This window comes from Rattus norvegicus, chromosome 7 (assembly GCF_036323735.1).
Source record: "Rattus norvegicus strain BN/NHsdMcwi chromosome 7, GRCr8, whole genome shotgun sequence".
NCBI lineage: Eukaryota > Metazoa > Chordata > Mammalia > Rodentia > Muridae > Rattus > Rattus norvegicus.
Genome location: NC_086025.1, coordinates 54,342,654 through 54,356,280, shown reverse-complemented (window position 1 = coordinate 54,356,280; position 13,627 = coordinate 54,342,654). Strand labels below are relative to the sequence as shown.

The 13,627-nt window shown below is 45.0% G+C and overlaps 1 protein-coding gene across 2 annotated transcripts in view; it reads left to right on the top strand.

Annotated features, from left to right (window-relative positions):
• Nucleotides 1–13,627, top strand: part of Myrfl (myelin regulatory factor-like) — a 116,668-nt gene that overhangs the window by 49,817 nt on the left and 53,224 nt on the right. For both annotated transcript variants that reach the window (XM_063264422.1, XM_063264421.1), the window contains exons 6-9: nt 3,246–3,393; nt 8,178–8,373; nt 10,696–10,772; nt 12,206–12,316. In XM_063264422.1, coding sequence (XP_063120492.1) covers nt 3,246–3,393; nt 8,178–8,373; nt 10,696–10,772; nt 12,206–12,316 — 532 coding nt within the window. The remainder of the gene's footprint in view (nt 1–3,245; nt 3,394–8,177; nt 8,374–10,695; nt 10,773–12,205; nt 12,317–13,627) is intronic.

Below are 13,627 nucleotides of genomic sequence, written 5' to 3'. Positions count from 1 at the left end.
GCAGGATACTGATGGGCCCAGTCCTGTGCAGATAATCACAGTAGCTGTGAGCTCAAGTGAGCAATGGTTAGGTCTGTCTGGGATGCAAGATTTCACAATATTCTATCCCATCCTCTGGCCTTTGTGCTCTTCTCTCCCCTCTTCTGCCTTGTCCTCCAAGCCTCGGAGGGGATGATATAGATATCCCATGTATGGCTGAGCAGGCAACAGTCACTTTGTCACGTGACTATGTATGCAGCTCTGCACTTAGCACTGGCCACTACAGAAAGAAACTTCTTTGGCCAAAGTTGACAGTATCAGCCAATGGACATAAAGATGATTATGTAGAAGACTATTTGATTGACATATCATGTCCATCTAGCAAAATAGCAGCAAGTCTTACCAGCTTCTTTTGGTGCGAAACCAATAGCAGCTGCAATTGCCAGCATTGTTTCGGAGGTCTCAGGTCCCCTTAGCTGTCAGTAAAGGGAAGTAGCCCACCCCCAGCACTAAGATTTCCATTTATTAATGCATGACCATATTTGTACGAGTTATCTCTGTTCGAACTGCTTCTTTTTAATTGTGTATAGGTGCGTGCATGCGTGCATCTCTCTGTGGGTATGTACTCCTGAGTGCAGGTGCCCACAGGACATAAGACAGCATCAGATCTCCTGATTGTAGACGGTTATGAACTTCTTGACATGGGTGCTGAGCACCCAGCCTAGGTTTTCTGGAGAAGCATACACTCCTACCAACCCCACCCCCTTAACCTTTTCACCCCCCAACATCTGTCTCCTGCTATTGTATTGCATGTATTCTACTAGCAAACCTCAAAGCTTCTTTCTCTCTCTCTCTCTCTCATAGTTCCCTTTCTAGTTTCGTCAGCTCTAGATTCACTTGCAACACATACAAATGAACGCACACTCACACACATATGCAAATTAGAAAATAGATTCATTGTATGAGAGCAAACGTGATATTGTCTTTCTCCATCTGGGTTAACTCTCTATACATATGGCTGATTATTATTATTATTATTATTATTATTATTATTATTATTATTATTATTATTATTTTCCAGTTCCACCCATTTTTTCTTTACAACTGGATAGAATTCTATTATAGATCACACTTTTACTATCCACATCCCAGTGGATGAACACCCAGGCTGATTTCCCTTCCTAGTTATTGTGACCTAGAGGAGAAATGAGCAGAGATGTGCGATTGTCTCTGTGGTAGGCTAGAGAGCCATGGGAACATGCCTACAGGTGGTTCTGTGGGATCCTACTGTTTTCTCTTTTTAGTTTTCTGATTTCCATGCTAGCTGCACTAGCAGACACATTCACAGACAGTAAGTGCACCCTTCTCTGTAAACTTTCTAGGGTTTGCTGTCTGTGTTCTCTCTCTTGATTACGAGCTGTTCTACCCGGGGTGAGATGGGATCACAAAGTACTTTAAATTTTCATCTTCCTGATGGCTGAAGATGATGAATACTTTTAAAAACATTTATTTGGAGAGCTGGCTTGGATGTTAAGAGCACATGTTGCTCTTTCAGAGGGACCCGCATGGCTCATAACCATCTGTAACTCCGGTTCCAGGGACTCTGATGCCCTCTTCTGACCTCCATGTGCACAAGGAGCACACATCTCACACACACACACACACACACACACACACACAAATTCAAGCAAAGCACTTAAAATCAAACAAACAATTTAAAGTATATTTATTGGCTATTTGTATTTCTTCTTTTGCAAATTCTCTGTTCAGTTCCTTAGACCAATTTTTATGTTGAGTTGTTAGTTTCCTTGTTTGGTTTCTTGGGTTCCGTGTACACACTTGGCATTAACTCTTTGCCAGTGTTGCCTGTGCCCTGGACCTACTGGCCACTTGACCCTACCTGCCCTTGGGGGTTGGAGGTGAGGTGGCACAGAGTCAAGGACACGGACTCTGGGAGCAGATGAGAAACACCACAGTAAGTTCCCGGAACACTGCTTTAAGCTCCTTTAATACCCTCCACCTGCACCCCCATTGGTCCCAAGAATGCATCTCTTCTAAATAGCAGTTCCTGATTGGCTGGCATTGTTGGCACCAGCAGGCCTTGGTCTCTCAGGCAGTCCTCAATTGGTCCTCCTGCAGGAGCTGCTTTTGCGGGGGGGGGCCCCCAACGTTTACACAGAGGTGCCTCTAGCAAAGATTTTCTTCCATTCCTGTGAGCTCTCTCCTCACTCAGATTGTTTCCTTTGCTATTCAGAAGCCTCTTCACGCCATGAGGTCCCATTGTTGGTCGCTGACCTTTTCTGAGCACCTGGCGTCCTACCCAGAAAGTCCTTATCTAGGGCTGTGTTTTCCCTCTAGCGGTTTTAGAGTATAAGGTCTTTTTGATCCACTTGGAGGTGATTTTTGTATGGAGTGAGAAATAGGAGTCTAGTTTCGTTCCTCTACATGCAGATACCGGGCTTTTCTAGCAGCAGTTTGAAGAGTGGACATTTTTCTCCAGTGTGCATCTTTGACATCTTTGGGAGCCACAGACTATTGGTGCCACGAAGATGCATACCGAACTAGGAGGTTGACTGAAATTAGTAAAACTGAAAACCCAAATCGTCAAGTTGCCTAAAATGAACGAACAAACAAACAAAAACATACAAACGTGAAGCCAACTGGATCTGCTGGCTTGTGGGACACAAACATTTAGGATCGGAGCCAGAAACAAGTTACATCAGGACCAGATGTCAGCATTGCTATCCCCACCTCCCCAGAGGGGCTTTCTCTCCTGTTCCCAGAAGCTACCAGGTGCTCCTGAGAATGTATCTCACAGGCTCAAACCTCGTGGGAAAGAGAAAGCACCTTGATCACTGCATTACCTGAAGTGCTGGGATCTGCCGTGCTTGCACTGGATTAGGCCACATGGCCACTCTAGATATAAGCAAGCATTAATGCTACATCTTGACTGAACCTGGGTAACCAGCCTCCTTGGGCTGGGCATAGACTTCGTTAGGCCCAGATATACAGGAAATATTGAGGAGCTATGTAAGAAGTACGATGCCATAGGTGTCCAGTCACCTTTCTTAGAGATCGCCGACACTAACACATCCTTACTAGAGGGCATGGATCCGGGTCAGCAACACACCTCTGGTCTCCGGCACTCAGTAGCTCCCTTAGTTGTTCTGCTTCACACACAACCAACTCCCTAGCTCCAGGGGCAACGTGAGTCACAGAGGACCAGCCTGGTAAGAGTAACCTAACTCACCTGTTTGTTTTCACAGTGACTAGGACTCAGAGCATTGAAGAGCAGGACCATGACCGAGAGGGTCATAACGGGATGCCTGCGGACCAGTGCTCTCCTGCTCTGAAGTGGAAGCCATACCAAAGTGTCCCTTGGCATAGCATGTTGGACAGTCATTATGAAAAACTGTAAGTGGTCTTAAAGAGCAATGCCTTTGAGATGGACTGGGGGCTTGGTGTCAGATGTTGAGACAGAGCTGTATGTTAGGACTGAATCAAGTGTTTGGGCTTAGGGGCCACCCCTGATCTTATCAGCGAAGCCATTGAGAAAGTATCTGTCCTGACCCTCATAGTTTGTACCTTAAATAAAGAATCATTGAGACAAACGCTCCTCCTGGCTTTCAAGAACCCAGACTTGTAGTTACAACTCATTATAATTTACCCACTGAATGTTGGAGGGAGAGAAGCTTTTTCTATGACCGCAGGCTCAGTAGAAAATGCAGTGGGGAGTGGGGGCTGTGGTTGACCAGATGGCTGAATAGATAAGGGTGCTCATTGTCAAGCTTGTTGACCTGAGTTTAATCCCTGGTACCTGCATGGTGGGAGAAAACTGAGCCCTACAAGTTGTCTTCTGATGGACATCCACATGTGCACCGCTCTCAGAATAAATGTTAAAAATAAGATAAAAGGAAAAAAAGGAAACCCTGGAAAATAACTAACAACTAACTCTTCAGTAAATTTGTGATACCGCAGAATCCTTGGGTGGGCACATTAAATTGGTGACCAGCGTCTACTCCTAACATCCATGCGGAGAATCCATGTTGTCAGGTTCAAAGTCAACATTTTCTAAGAGTCTAATTTTCAAGTAATAAATATGCCATGAGGTGAGAAATACCAGACAGTGCATTTGAGGATCTTTTTTGCATCTTCCAAGTGCAAATACAGTGAAGCTTCTCTCTGGGACAGAAATCTTGGGGAGGCTATAGGAAGTCAAGCCTGAGGAGTCAAGGGGTCTGGGGAGTTGTGTGTATTTGGTAGAAAAGGAGCTAATTTCATTGACATGTCACGGCTGTGTGTGGGTCTGTGAGTTAGAAAACAAAAGGAAAGCTTCTAGGCCTTGCTTCTGAGCTAGCCTTCCCTTGATTATCTTTTGGACAACATGTCATGTTCTGTCTGAAGCATGAAACTGTCACACTCAAAATATGTGTCTTAGTAAAAGACCTTCCTATCTCCACGCATCTGAGTTGGTGAACTTTTAAAAGGTCCCTCTCCCCCTCCCCCTCCCCCTCCCCCTCCCCCTCCCCCTCCCCCTCCCCCTCCCCCTCCCCCTCCCCCTCCCTCTCCCTCTCCCTCTTACCAGAAGAGACTTTTAAAACAGGTTTCTGTGAGGTTTAGTGCATAGAAGCATCTATGCGCCGTTCTGAGTTCCGTGCCTGGGACCCACAAGATGGCAGGAGAGAACCATCTGACCTCTACTTGTACTGGTGCTCTAGAGCCAGCCATCACAGACAGACCACACACACTCATGCATGCACACATGTGTGCTCACAGGCACACACACACACACACACACACTCACACACATGCACGCTCACAAGCGTTGGCTCACATGCACACACATACACATGCACGAACACACGCATGCACTCATGCACACACCAGTCTATTTCAAAAGCCTGTCTGTGCTCCAGTGACCTGGAAAGAGGAGTACATAGACGGAGTCAACGCAAAGGCCAGTACTTAACCAATGTTCACGTTTTCTAAACAAACAGAAAAGCAACATTCACTGAGATGATAATTCAAGCTCCCTTGATTTGACGTTTCAAGTCATTGAGACAGAAAATCCTTTATTTGTTTATAGGTAAATATGTTTAATTTGTCACCAAAAATGCTGTTCCCCTAGATTACCTCAAAGCAATGGAGTTAGGCATTAACACTTATTAACCCTTCCTTTCCTGAGTGTTTCAAGTATATATGACAGAAGAGAGTTTGCAACGCAAGTTCAGTTGGCTTCATGTCATTTTGACGTCACAAGGAGAGTCTCCTTTAGCAGCAAATAGAATGAGTGTTCAGTTGGAGATTGTCACAGTTCGGGACAATTCAGTTCAGCTCTCACTGGTCCTCGCCTTTCTGCACACAGCTGCTCTGCAACTCAGTCCGATGCTCCTGTCCGGCTGAAAGGCCTCACTTCCAGGGTTTTTGTTTTGTTTTGTTTTGTTTTGTTTTGACAGAGAAGTATGAAACATTTTAAAAATCTTCCTTTTCACCAAGACAGTTATTATTATCCACAGTAAATCAGTGTAACTTTATCCATCTAGCCTTTAGCCTTGGGCTTCTTAAACATTTTCTTCTCACAGCCTGCTTGCCTGAGCAATTGTTAAATGACCCTGGGAAGATGTGTGTGTGTGTGTGTGTGTGTGTGTGTGTGTGTGTGTGTGTGTGTGTATGTATATGAAAGGTACACAAAACATTTAAACAAATCTTTGGTATAAATATAACCTCACCATTTAAAAAAGAGAAATAGGGGTTGGGGATTTAGCTTAGTGGTAGAGCGCTTGTCTAGCAAGCCCAAGGCCCTGGGTTCAGTCCTCAGCTCTGAAAAAAAGAAAAAAAAAAGAGAAATAAATTTGTACACTAACAGGATGGGTATGCTTGTTAATTTTTACATAAATATTAAGTCTTGGCTCAATGTTCGCTACTGTAAGACATGGAATAACTTCAGTGTTTTTCAGAGTTGATAGGTGTTTCTGGTTTTGTTATTGTTAATGCCAAGAACATTGATTCACATGAATACATAGTATAAAGCTGTAAAAGGTATATTTAAAGTCATTCAGTAACTGTTGGCAATTCTATCCATATTCTAAGCCAACATTCGTTTTTTTTTAAAATTGCAACAATAGTTGACAATTCAAACACCAATTTTTAAAATAAAATATTCAAACACATTCCAATTCAAAGATAAACTAACTTGTTTGATCTTTACATGCTGAGTAATTATCACAGGAAAATATCAAAAAAGTATTTTCTGTCATCAAATTTTTATCTTTCTGAAGAACAAGAAGAGTTTGTACGGACGGTAGAAATGCTGCAATTCATAACATCCAACAGTTGGGGATGTGAGCTGTGTTTCAGGCAGCCATCATTGGCCTCGTGTGGTGTGATGGTGTGCATACTACAACATGTGTGTTCAGAACTAAGGGTACAGCGACATCATACCAGATGATGTGGTATGCACCAACGCAGCCAGAGACACCATGGACTCATTGCACATTTAATTTTAATTTACTTCTGGCCACTGTGTGTCCATCAACCTTTTATTGTTACCGATTTTTGTTGTTATCTAGATTTTGCCCATTCAGTTATATGGCCCTTGTGTCGGGTTCTGACCCACAACTCAAGAAGAACCAGAGTCAGTGTCAAGTTCCTAGACAGCATAAGGTTCATACATAGTCTTTGTCCAATTCCTTGTTCAGTGACTTTTCCTTTGCTGCTGGCGATCACTGCATTGGCCAGGCCTTTGATTGGTTATTGGAAGGTATCAATGATGCAGGGACAGGATTCAGTGGCAGGTACTCAACTCACAAAGAACATGGACATTCCTTCCCAAGAGACCCATTCATGGTTTCCGCTTTGGGGATTAGAGCAAAATTTCCAAGTTTGGTGCTTTTGTGATAGCAGCAGCCACCTTGGCTGAGGCCTCAGAGGCAGGGAGCCTCACAAGAGACCAGTGGGTGCCGCTTCCTCTCACTCCTGCCTCTGAGAAGAAACTGCTTTCGTAAACAAAACGTCCTTTCTCAGGAGCCCCGATGAATTAAAGATCACGTTCCACAGTGGCAACGTGTACAGGAAAATCTCACCAGGAAAGTTTTTAACATTTTCAGTTTTGTGTCTACTCAATGATGTTAGTTAGCACCTAATGTGCCCATTTATTAATGTGCTAATATTTAAAACAGATTTATTTTGTTAATCATGTGTCCGTACGTGGGTATGTGCACATACATAGTCTGAAGGGAAAAGGAGTGGGTGTGAGCTGCCCAAAGTGGGTGCTGGGAACTGAACTCAAATCGCCTGGAAGAGCAGTGCACACTCTGGACTGCTGAGCCATCTCTTCAGCTCCCTCTCTCATTAATACTTAAAAGTACTTTTTTTAATCATGTTACAGACAGCATTACTATTGGAATTACTAAATAAAGCAAAATCCCGACTACCCTCCCTGTTACCACTCCAGCCCTTTATGCAGAAGAAATCCCGTGGTGTGGTGTGTTTCCAGCGCTGTTTCCAGCCTGGGATGGAAGGGAAAAGAGAATTCTAGGGAGGAGACTCTTTCCAATCGGTGCAATGACCGGCTCTGGTTAATTCGCCTCAGGGCTGTTCCAGGCAGTTCTGACCAGCCTGCTTTTTTTTTTTTTTTTTTACAGCCAGAGGGCTGAACATTTTTTCACCTGAGTATCTGAGGTGTCTGTGAAATTTAGAAGCTTCTTTTTAAAGGGAGGAGATTAACTGTACTCCAGATAATTTTAAGTGGTGCGGTGTCGTCTCAGCTTCCAGCGCCCATTTCTAGTGTATGGTGTGGAGTCGGATTAAAAGTTTAGAAACCGGGGCTGGGGATTTAGCTCAGTGGTAGAGCGCTTACCTAGGAAGCGCAAGGCCCTGGGTTCGGTCCCCAGCTCCGAAAAAAAGAACCAAAAAAAAAAAAAAAAAAAAAAAAAAGAAACCACCCAGGGGACGGAGTCCAGAGAAACAATGGTCCCATTGGGTAAAATTCGTGCTGCTTCCTTGTAGGGAGATAAGCAGGCCGGTGTGCTTCCAAATATCATTTCCATTTCTGCAGTGAAAATGCAGGAAGTCGACTGAGTAAATGTCGTGGAGGGCACTTTGCACAATGGGCTTTCTTGGAGCGCTCATACTACTGATATTATCGACGACAAAGGAAAATACTGTGCAAACTGGTTTCTTGATTCCTCTTCTTTCAGGCCTGAAGTGGGCTATCAGGTTGTGACAGACAAAGGGTTCACTTTCTCACCAGTAGATGAAGCTTTTGTTTGTCAAAAGAAGAACCATTTCCAGATAACCGTCCACATCCAAGTCTGGGGAAGTCCGAAGTTTATTAAGACCCAAGTGGGCCTGAAGCCAATAGAAATGTTTTACTTGAAAGCTTTCGGAATTAAGGTAGGCCTTTTATTCATTCAACTGACTCGAATCTGTATTTCTTTTTTTTTTTTTTTTTTTTTTTTTTTTTTTTTTTTTTTGGTTCTTTTTTTCGGAGCTGGGGACCGAACCCAGGGCCTTGCGCTTCCTAGGTAAGCGCTCTACCACTGAGCTAAATCCCCAGCCCCAAATCTGTATTTCTTAAGTGTTCTAGTTATCTATTACTCCATAATCCTAACCTCGAACCTTAGTGACTTTAACAAATTAATAACAGCGGTAATTTATTCAGAGCACAATTCTGCCCTGGTCAGATGTGGTCGTGATGTTGCCTTGACAACACGTGTGTCTGCTGTCAGCTTCTGTGATGCACCAGTCACATTTGGGTGACCTATCACCTGGTGCCTAAATGGGATTATGGCTGGGGGGTGTCAGCTCTTCTCTGTGAGGACATCGGTGAGGTGGCTTGTGCTTCCGACACCATGGTGGATAAAGGTTCAAGACATAGGAAGTGGAATCTGCCACTTCCTCGAGTTTGAGCCCTAAACCCAGCACTACAACCCCTCAAACCGTGGCTTTTGGTTTCCAATGTATAAACTGTATTTCATCTTAGTGTATTTGCTCGTGGCCATTTTAGTTTTGGTACTGGTGGATGAGCACAGGAAGTGGGTTCAGTCCTCACCTGGCTCTCAAGGAGTTCTCTAACTTCAAAAGATAAAGAACTGTTACTTAGGCCACACACGGGGAAACTGAGGCCCAGCGGTGTTACATAATTCACCTAGGACAGTAGTGGCAGAGTTGCTGTATCTATGCTACATAATGTTTATGTCAAACATTCTTGACTTAAAGATAGCAGCAATCATTTATTTGGGTCACACATCCGCCACTCGGTTAGTCTGGCTGTGACACCTCACTTCTAGCCATCATCAACAGCTCGGCAGAGTCCCTTCTAAGTTGCACACAGCATGGTTTGAGAGCGAGCGGTCACACTGTTTTCTCCTATCCAGCCCCTTAGGGGAACCCATGTCCGTTATGTATGTATTTTACGCTAACAGTGAAGCTGGCCCTAGGCGTGGTGTCTTCTAAGATGTCGCCCAATGCTGTATCTACCACTCCCCTTTGTTCCCAAGTGAACTCTTAAAGTGAGTCAGTAGCAATAATTAAATGCAAACAGCAAGCCAATAGGGACAGCCGAACATTTTCTGATGACGGAGACAATGTGTCCACTGTGAAAACGTTGGTGTGTACTAGAACATGAAGGGGAGATGGCGCTGGCCGCTAGCTGAGGTCCAGCAGCCTTTGGAAAGATGGTTCCAGCGTGAGTGCCCATGTGCTGGCACTGTTCACAGAACAGGGTGTGTAGCAGCGGCGCGATTACTTCCTTAGATCACCTACGACTTCCGCATTACTTATATGCCAAGTCATTATTGCCTCATATTAGAACTGAAGCTCTGCCAGAACAGGAGCGTGTGTGTGTGTGTGTGTGTGTGTGTGTGTGTGTGTGTGTGTGTGTGCACATGGGCGTGTGTGTGTGTCCTCACATGTATGTGTATTAGCAGGGATCGAACTGATGGGCGTCAAGAACTCTATCACTGAGCTCCTCTTGTGGTGTTTTGTTCTGAGATGAGATTTCACTAAGTTGCCCAGGCTATTCCCGAATTCACTTGTCACCCAAGCGAGCATGAACTAGATGATCTTCCTGCCTCAGCGTCCCCAAGGCCTACCATTACAAGCCTGTACCACTAGGCCAAGTGATTTTCATCCACTTAAACTTACGCCCTTTAATATGTGTTAATTGTATGCACTAATGGAATTCGCTGTGTTTCGATATGTGCGTCCAAGGGCATTAATCCTGCCATTTCCAATTTTCTTCACATTTTTTTCTTTTAGAAAGAAAAGGGCAACAGTAAGAGTATCGGCTGCTTTGTTCACTTATCTGAATGCCTACTGCAGGGCCTGGCACTAAATAGTGAATGAATGAATGAGTGAATGGATTCTTTACGTTGCCTTGGTCTTGTTTAGTTTATTTTTTTATTTTATTCATTCTTACTTCTGATATTTCCATCTTTTAATAGCACTCACCGTATTTCATCACTTACTTCTGTAGGCAAGACCCTCCTCCAACTGGTGTCTTTCCCTTTGAGTACCAGTGGTACACTGCTGATGTCAGTGCCCGTCATCTAGTCTAACGTGGCTTTTTCAGCATTCAGAGCTTCCACTTGGAGCCTAGCCTGGGACCCTGGCGAAGGTTTTAGGCATCTGAACATTCTCTACAAATGGACACTATCTCGGTACCTTACCTAAACTATTAAGAGATTGATTTCCTTTTTCTGTTTTCCCACACAGGTAGAAGCCATCAACCAAGTGATTTCGATTGAACAGTCCCAAGCAGATAGAAGCAAAAAGACCTTTGAACCTGTTAAGTAAGATGCTCTTCTCTGAGTGCGTTTCTTGGTGAAGGTTTGGGGAACAAGAATGATGTTATTCACTTTTTATTTTTCTTTTTGCTAATTAGCATTTTATTTTTATTTATTTATTTATTTTTTTGGTTCTTTTTTTCGGAGCTGGGGACCGAACCCAGGGCCTTGCGCTTCCTAGGTAAGCGCTCTACCACTGAACTAAATCCCCAGCCCCAGCATTTTATTTTTTAATTTTTTATTATTTTATTTGTACATTTCAAATGATATCCCCCTTCCCGATTTTCCCTCCACAAGCCCCTCATCCCATCCTCCTCCTCTTTGCCTCTGTGAGGGTACTCCTTCACCCACTTGCGCACTCCTACCTCACCGATCTAGCATCCCCCTACGCTGGGGCATTGAGCCTCCACAGGACCAAGGACCTCCCCTCCCATCGATGCCAGATAAGGCCATCCTCTGATACATGTATAACAGGACGATAGTATTATAAACACCTGTTTATCAATTATAAAAAAAAAAACTCCGAGGCCATTGCAAAAGACCGTTATGAAAAGGTCTACCTGAAAACTTCACCACTCTTCTAGACGCTTTGATAACGAATGGAGTTGCTAACAATTTGATTCCTGGATATGCAACATGCCTAGAGATGGTAGTTTTTTAATTTAGATTAGCACAATTTTGGTTGAATTAATTTTGAGGTTTCCCTTCTACGCATGCATACAGTCCATTTCTCTGTGTATTTTATGGTTACCGTGACAGATGTCAGGTTGAGAGCTGGATCTTGTGGTACTATCCACAGCAGTAGTGACATAAAGAACCAGAGTCCTCTCTCTAGAATGGTGTGAGGCAGGATCTGTTTCTTGGCTTGTTTGGGTCAGGATACTGATGAGGTAGCCTAGGCTAACTGCTGTCAAGCCCTCGGGGCAGGATGGTCATTCAGCCTAGACAGAGCCACTCATACAAACTGCGGTGCAGTCCAGGCACACGGGCAAGCACGTGACCCGGTGCATGGGGAATCTCCCTTGCTTGGTCAGGCTATGCCGCTTTTCATGGAAGGATGCTGTTTCCTGTGGCTAGGCTATGGGAGGTCACCTTCACAAAGAAAAGGCCAGTGTGGGGTGCTAGAGCAACAGTGCTGAGACCAGGAGAGTATCTTTCCTCTCACCATGGAAGTGACAGAAACTGTTTAGGACATGCTGAGTCGTGGTCCTTGGATCGAAACCTGAAGCACAGCTTCTGCTAGCAAGGCGTCCTTCTGTGGTCTTCCTTGGTGGACACTCCTACCCATGCTGTGGATCCCTAAGTGACAAACCCTAGGATAAGCTGTCCTCTGCAGTGCGATGAGATCAGGGAGCCAAACATCCGGGGTCCCAGCAGATTAGGCGTGATCAAGCTCTGCGTTCTCTTATGTATCTCGATACTTCCGTTGTTTGTTTTAGAATCGACCTCCTGACTGACCAGGTTACCAAAGTGACCCTGGGACGATTACACTTCGGTGAAACCACAGCAAACAACATGAGAAAGAAGGGGAAGCCCAATCCCGATCAGAGGTACCTGAGGCGCCGTGAATGAGAACGGCTGCACACGTGACCTAGCCAGGACTTGGCCTCCAGTGCCCATGATCCTTTGGGCCACCCAGCCAGCACACTCAGCCAGACTCGGGGATCTCCTCCCTTCTCCGACTTGGTTTATTAATGTATCTCGTTTACCCAGATACCTTGGCTCTCCGGTCCTCACTCCCAGCAGTGCTCGGTCTAATTCCCTCCGTGCTTCTCCAGATGGGCGCCCACATCGCTCTTGGGTTCAGGACTGACTGCAGTTTCCAAATCTGTGTGCCGGTCCTGAAACACTGCCCCTTCTCCTTATTTTAACAGAAGTAAAAGGAGAGGCAGACCGGCATACACCTGCAATCCCAGGACTTGGGAGTCAGAGGCAGGCGGCATGGCTAACCTGGGCTATTTAGTGAGACCAAAAGGAGAAGTAAGGGTAAAAAATAAATAAAAAGGGACGGAAAAAGAAACAAGGAAAAACCCTTAACAATGTCCACCTGTCTCCTCGAGAGGCTTGACCCAGGGCCGGCAGAGATGGCTGCTACATTAGGAAAACACCCGTTCTCAAGCCTCACCAAGACCTGCTGACTCAAGTGTTGGCGAGTGAGCGTAGCCAGCTATAGCTCAGCAAGCCTCTGGGTGGTGTCTGTCCCATCGGTCTCTGGCATATGCTTTGGTGTCCAGTAGGACAGATTTAGGCATGTTATTTGCTAGCTCAGTGACCTTGGGTGTGCAGCTTAACTTGTCTGAAATTAATTTCTGTCTACGGCCACACTGCCTCCCGTGCTCCTGGTCTCATCTCTAATTCATTTCCTAGACTGTCAAGTGGGTGCAGGAACAGTACCCGCCCCAGGACATTTTGAGGGCTCTTGAGCAATGAAGATGACTTAGTCCAGTGCATGACCCCTCCTGAGTCCTCCCTGGGAGTTAACAACAACGGAAACAATCATAATTAATAGTGATTTGATTTAGTTCAAGGGGAGCATTCACATTGTCTAGAAACTGGAGTGACAAGGTGAGGGGGTTTGGAGTGGCTCAGGAGTTAAGATCCCAGCCAAAGGAGCTGCCATGCTCAGGGTAAAGCCCTACCACCACCCTCAAAGCCCCAGAGCCCAAAAGAAAGACTTCTGTCTCTGAGATGATGGCTCATTGGATAAGAACCCTTGTTCTTACAGAGGAACAAGATTCAGTTCCCAGCATCCACATAGTGGTTTACAACCATCCATAACGACAGTTCCAGGGAGGCCAACACCCTCTTCTGACCACCATGAGCAGTAGTAGTCAGGCACATATAGACACATATATACATGC